This window comes from Equus caballus, chromosome 8 (assembly GCF_041296265.1).
Source record: "Equus caballus isolate H_3958 breed thoroughbred chromosome 8, TB-T2T, whole genome shotgun sequence".
In the NCBI taxonomy this organism is placed as follows: domain Eukaryota; kingdom Metazoa; phylum Chordata; class Mammalia; order Perissodactyla; family Equidae; genus Equus; species Equus caballus.
The window spans coordinates 87,388,833-87,408,141 of record NC_091691.1 but is presented as its reverse complement, the minus strand read 5'-3'; the positions used below and the strand labels follow the sequence as shown (position 1 = coordinate 87,408,141).

General features: G+C 39.4%; 1 protein-coding gene across 25 annotated transcripts in view; it reads right to left on the bottom strand.

Annotated features, from left to right (window-relative positions):
* Positions 1-19,309, bottom strand: part of ZCCHC2 (zinc finger CCHC-type containing 2) — a 58,524-nt gene that overhangs the window by 25,170 nt on the left and 14,045 nt on the right. For all 25 annotated transcript variants that reach the window (XR_011441576.1, XR_011441577.1, XR_011441578.1 and 22 more), the window contains exons 3-6: positions 17,705-17,781; positions 15,321-15,392; positions 10,808-10,920; positions 384-478 (exon numbers count right to left, since the gene is read on the bottom strand). Coding sequence is in view for 4 of the 25 variants with exons in the window: in XM_070275807.1 (XP_070131908.1) it covers positions 384-478; positions 10,808-10,920; positions 15,321-15,392; positions 17,705-17,781 (357 nt within the window). In the remaining 21 variants the exon portion in view is untranslated. The remainder of the gene's footprint in view (positions 1-383; positions 479-10,807; positions 10,921-15,320; positions 15,393-17,704; positions 17,782-19,309) is intronic.

Sequence of the window (19,309 nt, the reverse complement as noted above, 5' to 3'; positions counted from 1 at the left end):
AGTAATATAATAAGGCTGAGGTTTACAGCCTGGGAGGCTGGAAAGTTCGTTATGGGAACAAGGCCCATGAGAGGAAAGGCAGCATCTTTACGAGCCGTCGCCCAGCTCTGTCAAGGAACGTAAGGATCCAGTGTGTCCACGAGTCTCACAGATACTTGGCCTTCACCTTGGAATCAGTCTGTTTTGTTACATTAGCTTTTATACATTATTTTCTCTAAAACTGAAGCATAAAACTCATTAAAAACTACAAATATTTCTTAATTGTATGTCAATCTTCCTTGGCTTTAACTAAAATGACAACCCCATACAAGACAGCGTGGTAAAGCAAGAAAACCAAGCAAGAAAAACATCAGATTTCTACAGAGAAGCAGAGGGACGCTTACTGAGGCTGTGTAGAGGGTCTGATGATATGGACTGAAAAAAGCTGTGTACTTTCTGACTCTGTAGAAAAGCTTGTGATGAAGTTGAAAATAGCTGCCTGCATATGAAAAGAAAAGAAATGTGTTAATTTCATGTAATATAAATCCACAAGAGTCTCAGTTAAGACTGTAAAGCAAACTTAAGTGGCAGTTTAATTCAGCTATAAAAAAATACACTGTTTTCCCAGGGAAAAGAATATTTTCTAATGTATTTCCCATAGAAGGAAGTGAATAAACGTCAACAAAACTTATTTGCAAGAAAACAACAAACAGTCTTATTTTTAATTTAATATAATCTAGTGGTAAGGTTTCAATTCTGGCAAAAAAAAGTGTATTATTTCAGCCTTTTGCCCAAGTGGTCCAACAGCCACAGTTCTACTCAGAAAAAGAACTGCGATGTCTTTACCCTTCTTCATAGGTGTTACTTTTCATCATCTGGCGGTACACCATGGAGGAACCTTCCCCGACGAGACTGGCAAGTTTGGAATGCTGCGGTCGGGTTACTCACAAGTTTTACTACATCCTGAGGCACAACTAACTGACAATTCCTTTCAGTGTGTATGATAGTATGATTCTAAGCTGTTATCTTTGAAAACGAGCTTTCCCCATATTTTATTAATGTAATTAAAAGATTTCAACTGGAGGTCCTCCCTACAAAAGGGACCCTGCAAAAAGATGCATAGTTACAGCACAGTCTAATGGAAAGTTTACTCATAGATCTGAACCCAGCTCAACCACTCAAAAGCTGAATCACCCTAAATAAGTTATCTAGCCTTTCAGCTTCAACTTGCTCATAGGGAATACCACCAAATTCTTCAAGGTTATGACACTCAAATAGTATTCGTAAATTAAACTGCCATCATGCTCAACATACAAATCCCCCCTCCATTAATTCTGAAATTAATTACTTTAAATGATCATTTAAATATTTTAATTCTTAATTTCTCCCCAAGGTTTCTGACCTATCATTCAGATAAATTACAGAATCATTAAATACCATACGAAGAGATGACCCTTATGGGCCAAAGTTGCCTTGTACATCAAGCAAAATTGCTTCTTGATACTCAAAACATGGAGGTAAATTCAATAGGAAGACTAAAGGCGGAAATGAAGAGATGGAAGAAAAATGATGTAAGGAGCTAATCTAAACTTCTAGATCTGAACACATTACCTAAGGCTAGGGATTAAAATCCAAAGGTAGTGGTTGGACCTACCGCCCACTTACATTTACAAAACAACTGGTCAAAAGTACAGGCACACCTTCAATTCAAGGCTGGAGTCCCAAGAAATAGCTCAGACACCACCTACAACTCCAAATAGCAACTGCCTATCCACTCGGGAACACCAAGCACTGCATTTAAGCCACACCTGAGATAAAGGCATGGGCTTGAAATCAGCGTACAGATTAAAGTCCCGGTCCTTTAGTGCAAGATGCAATTACACGTATATTACAAAATCAAAGTGGTCATAAACTACTTAATGAATTAAATGACTAAGAAAAGCAGGCTTACATTTTAAATCATAACCCGAATGTACACCTCAGTGCCATATTTTCATTTTCCTAATTTACAAGGTGTTTGGAACGAAATTCAGTGTGTCTCGTACCAAACCAATCTCTACTTCACTTATGAACTTACTTCCTATTTCTCACTTCCATTTCCCTTCTCCTTTATAACTGCTGCATTTCTTAAGTGACATGAATGAATGATAAATGATAATCTAAAATTCACAAACTCAGAAAGAGTGTCCTAACACCCTATTAGCGGTGTTGAGACCACGGGCTAGCCATACAAATGGACCAAAGATTTTTTTTTTAATTATTATTTATTTATTTTTTGGAGGAATATTAGCCCTGAGCTAACATCTGCTGCCAATCCTCCTGTTTTTGCTGAGGAAGACTGGCCCTGAGCTAAGATCCATGCCCATCTTCCTCTACTTTATACGTGGGACGCCTACCACAGCATGGCTTTTGCTAAGCGGTGCCATGTCCACACCCGGGATCCAAACCGGCGAACCCCAGGCCACTGAGAAGCGGAATGTGTGAAATTAACCGCTGCACCACCAGGCCGGCCCCGGGACCAAAGATTTTTTAAAAAGGGAAGTATCAGAATAAAAATTTTTTAATATAATTTTTGAAGAGAAAAAGTCTTTCTAAGGACACAAAACCCTGAAACCATAAGAGAAAAGACTGACAAAACTGACTACATAAAAATTTAATTTTTATGGTCAAGAAATAACGACAAACAGGGCTCCTTTCCTTAATCTAACAAATAACTCTTATAAACCAGTAAAACCAATAAAAAAGTGGAAAGGACTGAAAAGGCCATTCATGGAAAGTGCAAATGGCCACTCAAATACAAATTAAAATGAGACAGTCTTCCTTTTTGAGGCTGGCGAAGATGAGAAATTGAGAGTATTTTATGATTGCTGAGGCGTGGCAAAAGAGTTGCTACCTCTTTAGAAGTAATTTGGAAATACTGCATACTAAAAGAGGCATAACTTTTGACCAAACAATTACAATTCTAGGAATTTATCTTATACCTAAATGTATCCAAATGTGTTAAAAAATATATACATGTGGACATTCACTGTAATATTACTGGTGACAGTTTAAAAATATCTAGGAACAACCAAAATAGCCAAAAAATATACTGGTTAATTTAATTATTTAGGTGCAGCTAAAAATGGAATATTATGTAGCAAAGAAAGAACAAAGCAGCAATCTTTTTACACGTACTAATGTGTTACCATGTCCAATATATTTATGAAAAGAGCAAGTGGGAGAAAAGTGTGTATAGGATAATTTAATTTGAACAGTAAAGGAAATACTAATTTATAAACTCTGGGTGTGTGCATGCACAGAAAATTTCTGAAAACTTACATGCGATTTTTAAAGAAGGCTACTTCTAGTGACTAGATTTGCAGAAAAGGAAATTAGGGACTTTCTACATAACACCTTCCTTTGCATTATTCACAAACAGCTTGAATTACATCTTTATAGTAAAAAGGCTACCTTAAGACACACAAACACAAAACATGATCATTGCTGAGAACCCTAAAAGCTATAACAAGGAGTCAGACACATACCTCTTAACTGTGGTCTTGGCCAAAGCCGAAATTCTGAAGGTGACCACTTGCGGATATATTTTCCCTTTAGAAAACCTCAAACTTACAGAAAACTTGCAAATACAGTAAAAAGATTTTTTTTTCCTGAACCGTAAATAGCTGATCTGATGCCCCAACATCTGGTAAGACATTACTATTTTCTATGAAGACATTCTCCTACAACCAGCATCAGAACACTGACACTGATAAAGTACGACCTCCTCATCCTCAGACTCCATTCTGTTTTGCCATTTGACCCCAAAGTGTCCTTTTTATCACAAAGACTCAGTTCAGAATCTTCACTGAATCCAGCTGCCATTCCTCTCTACCTTCTCAGCCCTCTCTCGACTCTCATGGCTTTAAAAGGACAGCCCAGGTATTTTGTGGAACAGTCACAATTTGGGTTTGTCTCATGTTTCTCAGAATTATAGACTCATAGCAGGCATATCACAGGAGTGAGGCTGGTTCTTTCGCTGCAGCCTCTTGTGTGGTGGGCGATTTTGACTGACCTGTCACTCATGGAGTTCACTTTACCAGAGTAAAGTGGCATCTGTCAGGCTTCTCGGCTCTAAAGTTACTCTCTCTCCCTTTCTAATTAATAAGCATTATTTTGTGGGAAAGGGCTTTGATACTGTAACTATACTATTCCTCAAACATTCAATTTATTCATTTATTATTTATTTCAATATTGACTCACGGTTTCCAATTTTATTCAATGTTACTATGATTATTTATTTTAATGTTTGATTTGCCCCAGGTTTGACCACAAGAGCCCCTTCAAGCCAGTTTCTGTGTCCTTTTGACCAAGTCACATCATTTTTGGGGACTTCTTTGCTTTCTGGTACAACAGGCTCATCTTACACTCTTCCTGCTCCAGACCTGCAATCAGCTCTTCCTCCAAGGAGATCCTAGGTCTGATTACTGGAGAATGGTATTAGAAGTCAAGATCTGGACACCAGGTATGCATGTTGCTACTGGAGTGTGGCTGCTTCCAGATCCTTTTAATGAATAGAGCCAGGAAAGATATATGTGTACACACATACGACTATATTTATTTCTCTATCTAGAAATATATCCTGAAAGTTATGAGTTTGCACCAGTATTTTCAATTGCAATCAGAAAACCAGAGTTCATTCTGGATTTCTCCTTTTCCATACTATAACTCCCTTCTCCAATAGAGACCTGGTTCTCACTATTCTAAATGTATTTAGTAATTAGGTCAATCTCCCTGTAGTAATCTATCTCCCATTATCACTGTTGCTCCCTTCCAAGCCCCACGCAGATGCCCTCCTGACCCCACCAAAGCTCCAATGCCCTGCTGGGCCACCCGTCATGTGCATGCCCTCTGAAACATTATGCCAGGCCCCCACCACCATCACCCAAGAGCAAATGACTTCCTCACCCCACTCATGTCCCTCTATTAGGGCACAACCACTAAACCTGATGCTGTTGCCTAGTTTGCTCTATGCCACTGAATGGCTTATGACTTAACTGTTCAGGAGGGACAGGGAAAAGAGGACAGGAGCTGGCAACGACTCTTTAAAAATGAACCTAGGCACTGGCATTACTAAGATGAAGCACAGTTCAGCCTATCTCCTAGAGCACACGTGCATCAAGTTTTAAAGTAACTGTCTAAGCTGAAGAATAAATATCTGAGAACATGGAAGAGTATCTTAAAAAACAGTACCAGGAGGGGCTGGCCCCGTGGCTGAGTGGTTAAGTTCGCGCACTCCGCAGCAGGCGGCCCAGTGTTTCGTTAGTTCGAATCCTGGGCGTGGACATGGCACTGCTCATCAAACCACGCTGAGGCAGCGTCCCACATGCCACAACTAGAAGAACCCACAACGAAGAATACACAACTATGTACCGGGGGGCTTTGGGGAGAAAAAGGAAAAAATAAAATCTTTAAAAAAAAAAAAAAAACAGTACCAGGAATAGGAAAAACCAGATCTGTCAGCTATTAATAAACTATGAAGCTCAAATAAGTAAAATGTGATCCCAGAAGAAGAATGACAGATTGATGAAATGAGAAATCCCAAAATATGTTAATATACCTGAGACTGTAGGATAAAGAATCATACAGGAAATAAATATAGGAAAGGACTAATTCATTGTTTGGAAAGAGAAATAAATTTAGATCCTGACCTCACTTGGCATAACAAAATGAATTCCAAAATGATTAAAGGAAACAAAAACCAAAAACCACCACACACACAAAAAAGTACATCGTGTTTCTAAAGTGAGAGTGCGTTAAATCTTTAAAGTAAGTGAAGGATATGCAAGGCCCAAACTTAGAAGTTCCCAAGTGACCAGTCAGTCTCACTCCTACTCCCCAGGCTCTTCTTCCCGGGAGACAAGCCTCTCTACTATTTTATCACGTTTTTTCAGAGATATTCTACGCACACAAACACATACATATCCTTTCTTTAAAACAGTGACATTCTGATAACTGTTCACGTCTCGCTCCCCCCACCACTATTTCGCGTACCTTTGCTAGCGTTCTTTTTCAATAAAGTGGCATAGTATTCCAGTAATGAACATACCATGAGTTAACTAAGTCCCTATCGACATCTAGCTGTTTCTAGTCTTTTCTAGTCAAAAAATATGACGGTAAACATCCTTAACATTCATCTTTACATGAAAGTGGGAATATGCCTGTAGGATAAATTACTAGAAGTGGAACTATTCAAAGGTTATCTGCACTTAAGTTTTGATAGTACCAAACAGCTTTCCATAGAAATTTTACCAATTCATGCACCTTGCCACCGAGAGTACCTGCCGAACTTTTTGATCCTTGTATATTCAACAGGTTAAAAAATCTCAAGGTTTTAATTTATATTTCTTATTATGAGCATCTTTCACATGTTTAAATGACACTTAAAATCCCAGTTTCTCTGTGCTATTTGCTCATACCTGCTCCCATTTTTCTCCCTGCTTTGGACTACTGGTTTTTATTCTCTTACTGACTTTTAAGAGTTTATTTTACTGAGAAAGAAGTTATCGCAAGTATTTTTTTCTGAACTTGAGGTCTGTCTTCACTTTATGTGTATTTTCTTTCTTACATCATGTAGAAATTTGACTTTTGAGTATTCAATTTATGCTTTTCTTTAATGGCTTCTAGGTATTGTATGATATTTAGAAAAATCTCTCATAAACACATTATAACTATGATTTCTTTTTTGCATTTAAATCTTTGAGCCATGTAGAGTTAATTTTGATGTAAGGAATGACGTAGAGTTCCAGCCTAATTTTTTTCCCAGATGGCTACCCAGATGTACCCAACACGAAACAATCTGCGAATGACTTTCTAATCATGAAAGAGATACACAGGAATACAGAATCAAAGACTGAGAGGCTTAACATAATATTTTAAACTTCACTGAAAAAAACTTAACTGAAAAATACTATATTACTAAAGATAAGTTTTCTATTAATATAGATTTCATTTAAAAATCTAAAAAAACTCCACGAAGATCCATAAAGATAAACTGGTCAAGGACAGATGATCTTACAAAATAAATAAATGGCTAAACTTACAGAAAGATACTGAATTTCACTAATGATGGAAATGAAAATTAAGCCAATGAGATAATCGTTCACCCATCAAATCAGGAAATATTTTTTTAATGATACTGAAAGCTAAGCAAGCTGTGGTAAGCAGGCAAGTTCAGACACTGGGAGTGTGTGCTGCTATGCACGAAAGTTTTTCATAAGAAAAATGATAACATATGTCTGGGATCCTTAAAAAGAATCATATACTCTTTAAATCAGTAAATCAATTTCAAAGAATCTCTCCTCAGTTAATTATTCATAAATCTGGGAAATGTTTTAAGCCCAAAAATGGTCAAAGCTTTATCTTTAGGGGAAAAAACCAAAAACTGAAAAATTAAAAACAGAGAAATAAAGGACTAGACAGCCAGATGGGATATATTGTGTAGTCAAAAATACTTCTGACAAATTAAACATAAAAAATGTTCACAATTTGAGAGGAAAAACAGGATATAAAACTGTATATCTAGTATTACAGGCAAAACAAAAAACAACTAAAAGACAAAATAAAAATGTCAATAATAGCTGAGTAATTATCTTTTTATTATTTTTCTATGTTTCCCAAATGTTCTATATAGAGCTTCTGTTAGATTTATCATGAAAGCCCCAAAGTACCCAAAATTCAATGATTCTATATGGAGCACTTTGTATAGAAACATACTGAATAAGGTTGTATTATAATTTTATCACTCTAAATCAGAGCAATACGGCAGTCAAACTTTGAGTTCACTACTGGTCAGCCACGTGACCTCAAGCAAGGTGAGGACCTGGGTTTGAATCTGAGGCCAAGAAGCAAGACTGTCTGGCTGGGGATAAAGCACACACTGAAGCCGGCACAGACAGGGTAACAGCACATGCCGACTTGCCCCTAAAGATGCACATTCTGTTGCTTACCACACCCCAGAGGCTGCCATCTGGCATCCTTGCTATCTCTGCCAGAGCAGACCACCAGGCTCATGTTGACAGACATGCCCACCCCCCGTATCACATCTGCAGAGCTCCCTCCTGACCCACTCCTAGAAGCATGGTCTGAGCACTCACCACTCTCTACGGCCTGCTATTCCACGTGTGCTCTGTGCATCACCAGCATCTCCTGCAGCCTACTAGAATCTCAGAATTGTGCCCACCCCAGTACTATGGAGTAAAAATCTGTACTTTAACATGATCCCCAGGGATGCATATGTCCAGTGAAGTCTGAGTTTCACAGGGGACTCAGCAACTCAACCAACTCTTCCTCATCATCATCACCCAACCTCTCAGCTGGTCTCATCCCTGGAACGTGCTCTGCAACCACTTCCTAGACCCAGCCCCTCCCATTTCTCCTCCTCTTTCTCTGAACCCTCACACTATGCCCTCTGAGACACCCCAAATATTCAGGCTCTTCAATGAACGGAGCCCATACCCCCTTATTCTGACTAAAATCTTGCTAGTCCCTGGGATCCAGCTTTCCTCATAGCCCACTCAGGTGGACGGTGCTCACGTCCCCTCCTATCATGGGTGGGCTGTGAGGGAGGAAGCACTCCTGTCAGCCTGCCATTCGGCCACTCCACCCTCCAATTTCACCTAGTCTAGTCACGTGGCAACCTGCAGGTCACTCTTCCACGCTTATATTCAGTTTTGGTCCCGGCCTCACTGTCTTCTCTACTCCAAGACTTCCATTGTGTTGTGGGACTTCAAAATTGGTACGGGTGACCACTGAACACTCCAGGCTCTTTGCCTGGCTGTCTTTTTCCCCAGGGACTTCCTCCACCTCCTATCTTATTAAGTCATTTACTTTCCATAGTCACACCCTGGACCTTGTCATACAATGAAAACACTCTCCCTCCCAGATTTCGCCTTCTCTCCATTGAGGAGCAAACATTCGTCCATCTTCCCAGCCCCACCCCATCCCGACCACACTCACTGGGCCTCTCACTTAGGAGAAGAGGTCACTACATTAAATGATGCACATCTCTGCTCTCGCTCCCTCTGCCTCAGCAAGTTGGCTTCCCAAATTGAGCTGTCTTAGGTTCAGAGGGCAGATAAGAAGTCTCACTTAAGCCTTGACTCTAAGCTGTATATGCTCCCACGGTGCTTTTACTTATTTTACTTATTAATAACTGCAAGTTTCCAGTAAAACAGCATTTGTTTCCTTGGCCATGAATCCTTAATTTATCTCTCCTAAAGGGAAGCCCTCTGAGAGCGGGGAGTGCAACAATTCCCAAACCACAATTCAAATCTCTAGCTTACAAGGAATTCGTTCATCTCAAAATTCTAACCTAGAACATTTCACACTCTAATTCCAACTTGATTCTCTCTGCTTAATTACTTGATTTCTCCCATGATGCCCGCTCTCCAACTGCAGTTCACTCTGCTCTATCAGACTCATCCTATTTTCACCCTATGAACCTAACTGTCCATCATTTTTAAAAACTTAACACTTCTTCCTAAATTCCCTTGTCCCACTGTCCTTTTGCCACATCAAAGAAACTGGTTATCCAGGACAAATCCAACCCTCTGCTTTCCTAACACGTGGACCTGAACTGCTGGAAAGATAAGACCAGTATAGGACAGACCAGTACCACTATAATTTACTGATCTTCAGCCTCAACTGGACTCTAAACCTCATCCAGCTTACTAGGATTCCTTTATCATGTTGTTTTCCATACCCTCACACGACTATTTTAAATCCCTCCTACTCGCAAACATTTGATCCCGAACCCCCAATCTACCCCATCTCGAGCAAATCTCTTACTTTAGAAAAAACATAAGCCATTAGGCAAGAGATCTCTCAACTTCCCGTCATGAAATAAGTAAATTTACCCATATCCATACCCATCCTGCCTGTGCAAGGACCTTGTGCCACCAATTATCCGCCCTTGCCTATATCTTCATCTCTTCCCCTCTCTATGGGTGCACAGGATGCTCTGGGAGCTAACCCAAGACAAGGTTTGTGTGCCCCTGGCAGCATATTTAATGCTCATCTCACTAAACCCATCTTTTCCACCAGCCCATCAACCTCACGAGGGCAAAGACCCGACTTCACCACCACTGGATGTCAACCACCACCGCTGTGCCTCAACTACCACATCTGTAACTTAACTAGTACTGCTGTTCCTCAACCACCACCGTACAGAAGAGCAGGCATTGAGGAAGTGTGGTTTCCTTTCACCTTCCCACTCGTTGGCCTAATCTTACTTGACAACTTAAAACAAAAAACATCTCCATCGTTGAGATCTTGGACAAGGGTCTCTTTCAATAAATATTTTATGGAGAAAATAAGTTTCACTGAATACTTGCATATTTTAGAAGCAATTCTTTATGATGTCAGAGAGTTAAAGAGTACAATGATAAAAGAAATTAGTTTGGTGTCTCTTACTCTAAGTCTAGACCTAAATAACATATGGATTAAAAGTCGATTTTAAAAAGTACTGCAGAGGGGCTGGCCCATGGCCTAGTGGTTACATTTGGTGTGCTCCACTTCGGCAGGCCAGGCGTGGTTCCTGGGTGCGGACCTACAGCACTCATCAGCGTCCATGCTGTGATGGCAACCCACACACAAAATAGAGGAAGACTGGCACAGACATTAGCTCAGGGCGAATCTTCCCCACAAAAATATTTTACAAATAAAATTTTTAAAAAAGTACTGCAGAGAAAGAACCTCTATGATCTCCCTTAAAACTCCATTCTAAGTCCTTGGGACAGCCCGTGATCCAGCCTATGCCGTTGCTGCGATGGCACCAGTCAACTGTTACCTTAGGACGGGCTCGAGATCAGGGTGTCGCCGTTCTTCCCTCTTCAGTGAACCCTGATTCAGGGCTCTTAAGATGGTCTTGTCAAAAGTCTCTGAAGACAATTCCTTTGGAAGCTAGAACAGAAAAACAGCATAGCCAATGTTAAATTTCTCACTGATAAATATGTTAAAAAGCAGAGGCCTAAATGGAAGATAAATGCTTCCTGCTCAGTTCCTTTTCTAAATCTTCATGGCACAGTGCCCCACACTGAAGCAGTACAGCTTCTTTCACCAGGAAACACAGCATCTGCCTTCCGGGTACCCTTCAGGGTTCCCTGAGATGCAGAGCAATCCAGCAGCATTCAACACGCTTCTGGGACACGCCTGCATACCCCTCACCTTCTAAGTTCCGCAGGCCACACCAAAATGACACCCACACCAAGGTTGTACAGTCACAGGGAACATTTTGCAAAGCACAGCTAGTATTATTTTTATCCTCAAATAGTGTTCTGAAAAGTGTTATCTCTGCCTTTACAGTTAACACTTTTGTGCCTCTGTTTTACATCTGAACCTTAGGCAATGTCAGACTACCAGTGCCATGCATCAAATAAAGAACTGGGTGTGAAAGATCGGGTGAAAACTCTCAATCTTACTTAGATAAAAGACACTAATGAAAGTTTAGTAACCTTTTCCTCAATGTGATGGAGGTGCCCTCGGAGCAATGTACAAGAAACCACAAAAAAATCACCACTTTGCCAAGAAAATTTTTAAATTAAAAACAAAATTTTAAGTCATTTTCTTCATTAACTAGCTTACTTTTAAAATTCCTAGTAAATTGATTCTAAGAGTTTCAAGAATTCAAAGTTTTAAATTTCACTTTTGGTAACTAGTCCTTGCAATTAACTCCTGAATTACTGGCACACTCACTAAAATTAAGAGGAGAAGGGCCAGTCCCCTGGCTGAGTATTTAGGTTCACGTTAAGCCCAGGGTTCACCGGTTTGGATCCTGGATGTGGACCTACACACTGCTCATCAAGCCATGCTGTGGTGGTGTCCCACATAGAAGAACTACAATGACCTTCAACTGGATATACACCTATGTACTGGGGCTTTGGGGAGAAAAGAAAAGCAAAACAAAGAGGAAGACTGGCAACGGACGTTAGCTCAGGGCCAGTCTTCCTCACCAAAAAAAAAGCATACTTTAAAAAAAAAAGAAATACTTAAAAAAAAAAAAGAGCAGAATCATTAACAGTATCTAAGGAGCTGCAAGAATATAAAAACTATACAAACTGTCAGTTTACATATTGATCTTTAATTGGAGAACCAAAAAGTCTTCTTTTGACAAATAAGCATTTTGAGTCAACAATTCAGAAATGGACACTTTCCTGAAGGTAGCAAAAAGAACTAAGATACCATGTCAGAATGAAGCTCCTCCTGGTCCTTTTATTAACCTGGTAATGCTGAGGGCTCTGCTGGCATTCCACTCACCCACTGGGGAAATCATGTCCTCTGACCACAAAACACGTTCTAAATCTACATATTTTCCAAACAAAGAAATGACTATTCATCTCAATATTTACACTTTGATAATATTATTTTATTATAGATTTAGGACACTAGGCATATATCGTATTATCCATTTTAAACACGATTTCTCCTAAATATCTGCACACAGCTAAAGAAAACCAGCTTCAGTGGAGACGTCTACTTCAACTACTACATCACTGATGGCTCTTCTAAACACAGGAAGGTGAGAGTATATAAATGTTCACCTCGTCAATGACTGTTCACGTGACTGGGCAGAGAGCAGATATGCAGTCATTGGTATTTGCAAACTGACTTACTTTCAAGTGGTTTTTATCTCCAATTTCCAGGGACTATTTTCGGGCCTAGAGGAAGGCGTATTTGCTAAAAATACAGCCTCAAATCACATCTCTTCTACTCTAGTCACTCTTAAGAATTTTCTCACCTCTTGGGTCTTCATTCCAGCATACCCAGCCTCTACCTCCAGAGCTCGGGCTCAGCCTCAGCACAAGCTCAGAGTGTCTGGAGGCATTTATACCTCACTATGACAAGCTTTTCTTTAAAAACATGGAAGCCTAACGGACAACCGTCTACAAAACCTCACTACAATTTATTTTAATTCTTCTGGTTCATTCGCCCAGTCAGTCAACAGATATTCAAACTCCAACCCTGTCCTAGGCACTGTTTTAGGCACTGTGGCGACAGCAGTGAAAGAACAAACAAAAACCCTGCCTCCGGGGAGCTTCCATTCCGGTAATGAGAAACAATGGACAGCACGTCAGATGCAGCTGCTAAGCAGCAGCAGCAGGGGAAGAGGCTGGGAGGCAAAGGACAGAGGCTGCTGTTTATATGGCAAAAAAGGGTTTGAAAGCACTGACCTCAAACTCACTCTTCCACCTTATAGCAAACAGTAAGTGCAGTTAAACAGCATCCACAAAAGTTAAAGGTTGTGAGTATATACAGGTTGTCAAAAGGACAGCTTTTGCTCTTAACTTTTGTAGATGATTTTAAAAGGAAAAAAGGATATATGGTAAACTTAAAAGGATACTTTATAATAGGCAACTTGTTTCCACAAGTACACAATGTTGCCAACTATTTCATATAACTTGATAAGGAATTTGCCCTATTTTAGAAAAATAACTATAATCAAATGTCGGCTAAGCAGAGGGACTGTTAATTACTGTGACTGTGAAGAGTGAACTATTTATTTAGGGCCGTATTTTTCTTAAAGCGCCGCATTTTTCTAAGCTTTTACAAAAATTGTGACTGAAAAAATGAAATCCATTAAGACAAAAAGTAGCTGAAGCTAAGGGAAATCCAGTAGGAGAGACTCTGCCAGGGTGCCAGGCCCAGGCTGAGTAGGGGTCCGTCATGTGCTCATTTAAGTCTCTTCGGCACAGGCGACAGGCAGTAGCACCCCCACCCAAGCGCGTCAAGTAACTGCTCGCCAGGTGGCAGTGCTTGGACCCCACTGCGAGGGGGGGACTCCACACTGCGAGGTATTTCAGCCTTAGCTCTATCTCCCCAAAACTTACCCTCCAGCACCTGAATTCTGTCCTAGAAACAGCAACGGAACAAAGGGAAATGAAGCATGTTGCTCTCTGATCCAAATGAATCTGCTCACGATTACTTGCCCTAAACTTTGATAAATTTATTCTATCCAGAGACAGAAAAGTCTGCAATAAGTAGGAGATTTCAAAAGTGCTTGTGTGGGGTGGTGTGGGACAGCCCTTCCCAATTTCTGCGACAGGCAGAACGGTAGCCAGGAACTAGTTTCTCCTTTGGGGGCTGATGGCCCTCTTCACTGGACAACAGTGCTCACACACTCGTTTCCTTCCACTATTCTCTCCTTCTTCACCACGCTGTCTAAAAGCTGACATGTCATGTGCAGATGACCTGTGGTGACTAGACATTAATCACCCCCAACCTTTACATGCAGTTAGGTCACTAGTTTGAAGTGGGAGTTCTCAGCCCTTAACCAAGAGCACCTAGTTTAAAACAAGCCACAGGGAAACAGAAATATTCAAGTCGCCCCTGGGTGTTTTCACCCAGCAGAGCTAACACTGTGGCAGTACCTTGAATTACATGCTCCTCGCGGCCAGCATCTACCATGCTGCTCAAAGCTCTGTAAGCTGATGACAGGCTCTTTCAGCTTTAGGAATGAATAGAGACTCACAAGATGGGAAAGAACCTATTTAGGGTGACAAGCAGACAACCTAAAAATCAGCACTGTCCTGAAAATTTCAGTAGGTTCAATAATTATGTCATACCTTTACCCAAAAGTTAGTAATTGAGTTGGGAATGTTTCCTGTTTCGGGACCTTCTGCTTTATTTCCCTATTAAAAATAAATTTTAAAATATTCGCCTACTGAGAAATAGTAATTTATTGGTTAACCATTTAAACCCATTTCCACTTTTCAATATGTATCTCTACTCACACGCTTTTCAATAAAATAAAATTAATATAAAAGAAACAGGCAAAAGTTTGAACAAAATGATCTGAGATACTGTTCACATCCGCAAGTCTGTATAAGATGTTTCCATTATCCCTTATTCTCAACACTTTGGAGATTTTACCTTGGGAGAAGTCGATGGGAGGCTGGAGCCCAAAGAAGGAGCAAGTGGAGACATATTTAAGGAAGCTGAGACAGGGAGCTGAGAACCACTAACCAATGCAAACAAACTTCACCTCATTTCACAGACACACTTTCAAGGGAAGTACCTTGTAAGCAGCAATCAATAATACACATTTCAGCAAGGAACTAGGAATAAGGTTCCACTTTTTAAAACTGTGGAAAAGAAAACCTTTCATCATTTCCTTATACTGGTAATGTAGGTAAGAAAACTTATGTTTAGAATAACACGACGTTTTCTACAGCTGATGTTCATGGAGAGTTCTAAGCCAACCTTTACATATGTGTTTTAATTTTCCTGGTGTGTTTTAATATTGAGGTTTCTGGATTCTGTATGTTAGGTAAAAATTATTTTAACAACAAAATCTATACTTTTACCTTCAGTAGAAATTCCTGTAGTTCTTGGTGGGTTTTTGTTACTGTTGTGACTGAAAGATCAGACCAATTCACCTGATTAAAAAAAAAACACACATATTATATGGTTATTCACAGGCAGGAACTGGCTAGAAAAGAGCCATGTGTAAAACAAAGGACCTTACTTAAATTTTATTAAGATTAACAATTAGAAATATTAAGTTAATCTGGCATTGTCATAATTTCTTCAAAACTGTTACAAGTAACTGTATGTTGACATTCTACTCAAAACAATCTTAATAACTCCTTTCGAATTGCATGGTTTTTTTTAAAAAGCTGTCTTTAAAAAAATGTGACTATATTTTAGTAGATTTTCAGAAAGGGAAATGCCTTACATTCCTTTTTGTGAGGTTGCAGGACACTACAACGACACTTTGACAGTACAGATCTATGCCCCAAGAAAGATAAAAATTCTATCTCCTGGAACTTATTAAATACACATTCTTAAGAGAAATAACTAGACTTTACTGCCCCTCTTTGGAAGTATCATACTGTATTTTTATGGAAATTTATAGTTTATGAATAGATTTCATCCTTACCTTAATTCTTTAAAATCCTATTAAGGTGAATGGGGCAGGTATGACTATCTCCATTTTCAGATGGAAAAACTAAAACTCAAAAAAGGTTAACTTACTTAGATTTGACCCTAAGTAAGTAAAAGAGCCAGAACTGAATCTATCATGTGCCTTACCGCTTAGGACACTTTCATAATTCAGCAGACTAGATGGTGGCCCATGAATAATTTCTACTTTACAATTATCTGAGTTAAGAAAATACTTGAACTATACTAATATCTAAGCCTTATCAACTAACCATATCATAATTAATCAGATACTTAAAAATATATACAAAATTTTATCTAGCAACCCTTTGAGCAACCCGCAAGCAAATATCCTTATTAACTGGCACATCTTTTAAATGATTTTTAATTATTCAAAAGTTTGTTGAGTAGTTACTTGGGTCAGACACTGTTCTCGGTGAAAGGGATACAGGAGTGGACAAGACAGCTGAAGTCTCTGCTGGCTGAGGTCAAAGTTTAGTGCAGGAGACAGAGCAAAGCAAATGAATATGAAGATTCCCATCAGTGATCAGTGCTCCAAAGAAAATGAACAGGGCATGGTGCAGGAGCAGGGAGAAGCACACAGATGGGTACCAAGAAAGATCTTGGACGAGGGGGCATTTGAGCCAGTCTGTTAGCTGAAAGGAGGTGAGCTGTGCCATGGTCTGGGGACTATCATTCCAGAGCGACGGGACAATGAAGGCCTTAAGGAAGGAACAAGCTAAGCACTCCAGCAACAAAAGGAGAGCCGGTGTAACTGAAGGAGGAGAGCAAAGTGTGGCTAGTACCACGTATTATAGAACCGTCCACTGAAACGTGAAGATAAGGACTTAAAATTTGCACATCGTGGATATTTCTCCCACAAAACAGAAGCCAGAGTTTTGAAACTCATTCAACAAATGTACTAAGCAAGTCAGAGATGATGTGTTGACAGAAGATGAAGATTCTCACACTCCATGATAATAACCTACTAGAAAGAAAAAACATGTAACCCAAATATAACAAGTGAAAGGTGAGATAACAGTATACCTTAGATGAATCAAAAAGTATTCTGCTGGAGGACCAGAAATGACTTCATGAGAAAGGTACAGCTAAAGTTTGGCAAACAATACCTTTGGGGAGGAACTGAAGCGAGGAAGCACAGAAACACGGAGTCATCCCATTAGGCCTCCAAGCATGTGCAGTCCAACCTTAGGAGGAAGGGCTAGACAGTGAAGCCCAAGCAGGGAGGAATAAGGAAGACGTGGACAAGGAGTCCACATTACAGTCAGCAGGCAAAAAGGAGATTTGGGGAGTAACAGAGCTGGGCTCTAAGGCTAATCAGACAGCTGTGTGAAGGGCAGAATGACAAGAGAGCTATCAGAGATAAGAAGACAAGGCAAGAAAGGTGCAGGAATAAAACTGCCGCGGAAAAAGAAGAGGAGGAGAAAGATATCAGGGAAAACGATCCCAGGAAAAGACAATGCCCATGATCTTGATCTTAAAATACTGGTGAAAATGTTGACTTTTACTCTTTAAAGATGTTTCTTACACCTTAAATCTAAGGCTATTATTTCTCTTTAATAAAACTGTCAGAGTGATTTTAATGTGATACAATTTTAACAACTTGGCAAACCATGCAATATATACTGAAAACAGTACATTCCCTCAATTAAGACAAAGGTACACATATGTATAGCTTTTCTTAAATTAACAAACCTGCCATAAGTTTTTCCAAAGATCAATTTTCATTCTTTCCAACTCATTTACCATAGGATATAAGATATCTCTGGGGGTGAGAGTAGCTTACTTTGAAGGTGTACTCCCAATATTTGTCAGCCCTTTTTCTCTGGACTCCTTTCAACATTATCTTCTCAATGTGCACAGCTGAAAGAAAGAAAACAGGCTGACTTGTTCTACAGAGACTAGACACACATTCCAGTTACCCAACTTGACAAATGCTCAACGATTAAGCTATTTATCTTCATCTTTACTCCTGGCCCTAAATCACGAAATAAAACAAAAAACCTAGAAACAACAGCAATGTGCCATCCATCCATGAAGTAACTTTTTTTCTATAGCCATTCAGTATGCTGAGTGCCTAAGTAGTTTCAGGCACTCTGCTGGACACCAAAGATAAATAATAAAAGGTGTCTGCAGTGAAGATTATTTTTTTAGATGATAATCTTCAAAATTGTTTGTTATTCAGATTACCACAAATACAGCACTTAAATTCATTCAATTATTTATGTATAGCAGGTGTAAACTAGAAAATATCCAGCTTTTTTAAATTGGAAAAAAAATCCTTCAAAAGTAATGTATGAAATAGAAATTTCTTTCCAATTGGAAACTTAAAAATTGTTTTTCTCAAATGTGACCCTTAATTTCATATAATGGTAACACAAACTTAACGTTAGAATGAACTATGAAGGTTCACTGTAGCAAAATTTTTTACAATTTACTGTACAGATAAAACAGTGGTCATAAATTACATTAGCGACTTAAGAACAATTACTCTGAACTGAACTAGATAAGAGGGTCAGCTTATTCATGAAGTAATAAGTAAATATGCAAATCCCCAAACTACTCATTTTATACAGCCTTTAATAAAAGTATCACCTCAGGAAGTAAATCTCTTTACAAAGTGAAAAGAGCCAGTCTACCAAGCATAATATAAGGACTTAAGGAAAAAAAAGATTGTTGCTCAGGGTATAAATGAAAGAAATAGTACTTAAAACAATAATGAGGCTGGTAGTAATGAAGATGATAAAGGTCACAGGGAAGAAGTTAGGAAAGTGACTCAACAGACAGTGTTGGATTCTGGAGAAAGGAGATGGAGAAGAGGAGGGAAGGATTCATTTTGCCTTAAAGGAAGAAGTTAAAATAGATGAAGCAGAAAATACAAAGTAACAAAAGTAAACAGGAAGAAATAAGATTGTTATAGACCAGGGATGACGGGCAATGAGAAGGCAGGAAACACAGGGATACAGACATTTGCTGGTCAACAGACTTCACACCAAACCAAGCAGATACCATTACCAGTATTTTGTATTTCCAAATACATAGTGTTTGGTGACTTGCTTCTAGGCCAATTCCCCTTAGGTGAGAAACGTTGAGGATGGAGACAAAAGTCTCAAAAGCCAGGTGAGAAGCCTGTAACTTCAGAATCGCTACAGGGCTAAAGGCCACAGTGTGGGACGGAGGGTCTGCTGTTCTCAGAAGTTTTTCTATTAAATGATGTAAAGGATGATGCTACTAAGCAAAAACCATCTAAACTAACCAACGTTCAGAAATATAAAGCAGCTCTACTTCCGCAAACCAGTGGACTAAAGGCAGGGACCACCAGGGCACTATAGGGTATGGAACACAGCTACGTCTTCAGCCGTGATTTCAAGGTATGCCTGCTGTGATCGAT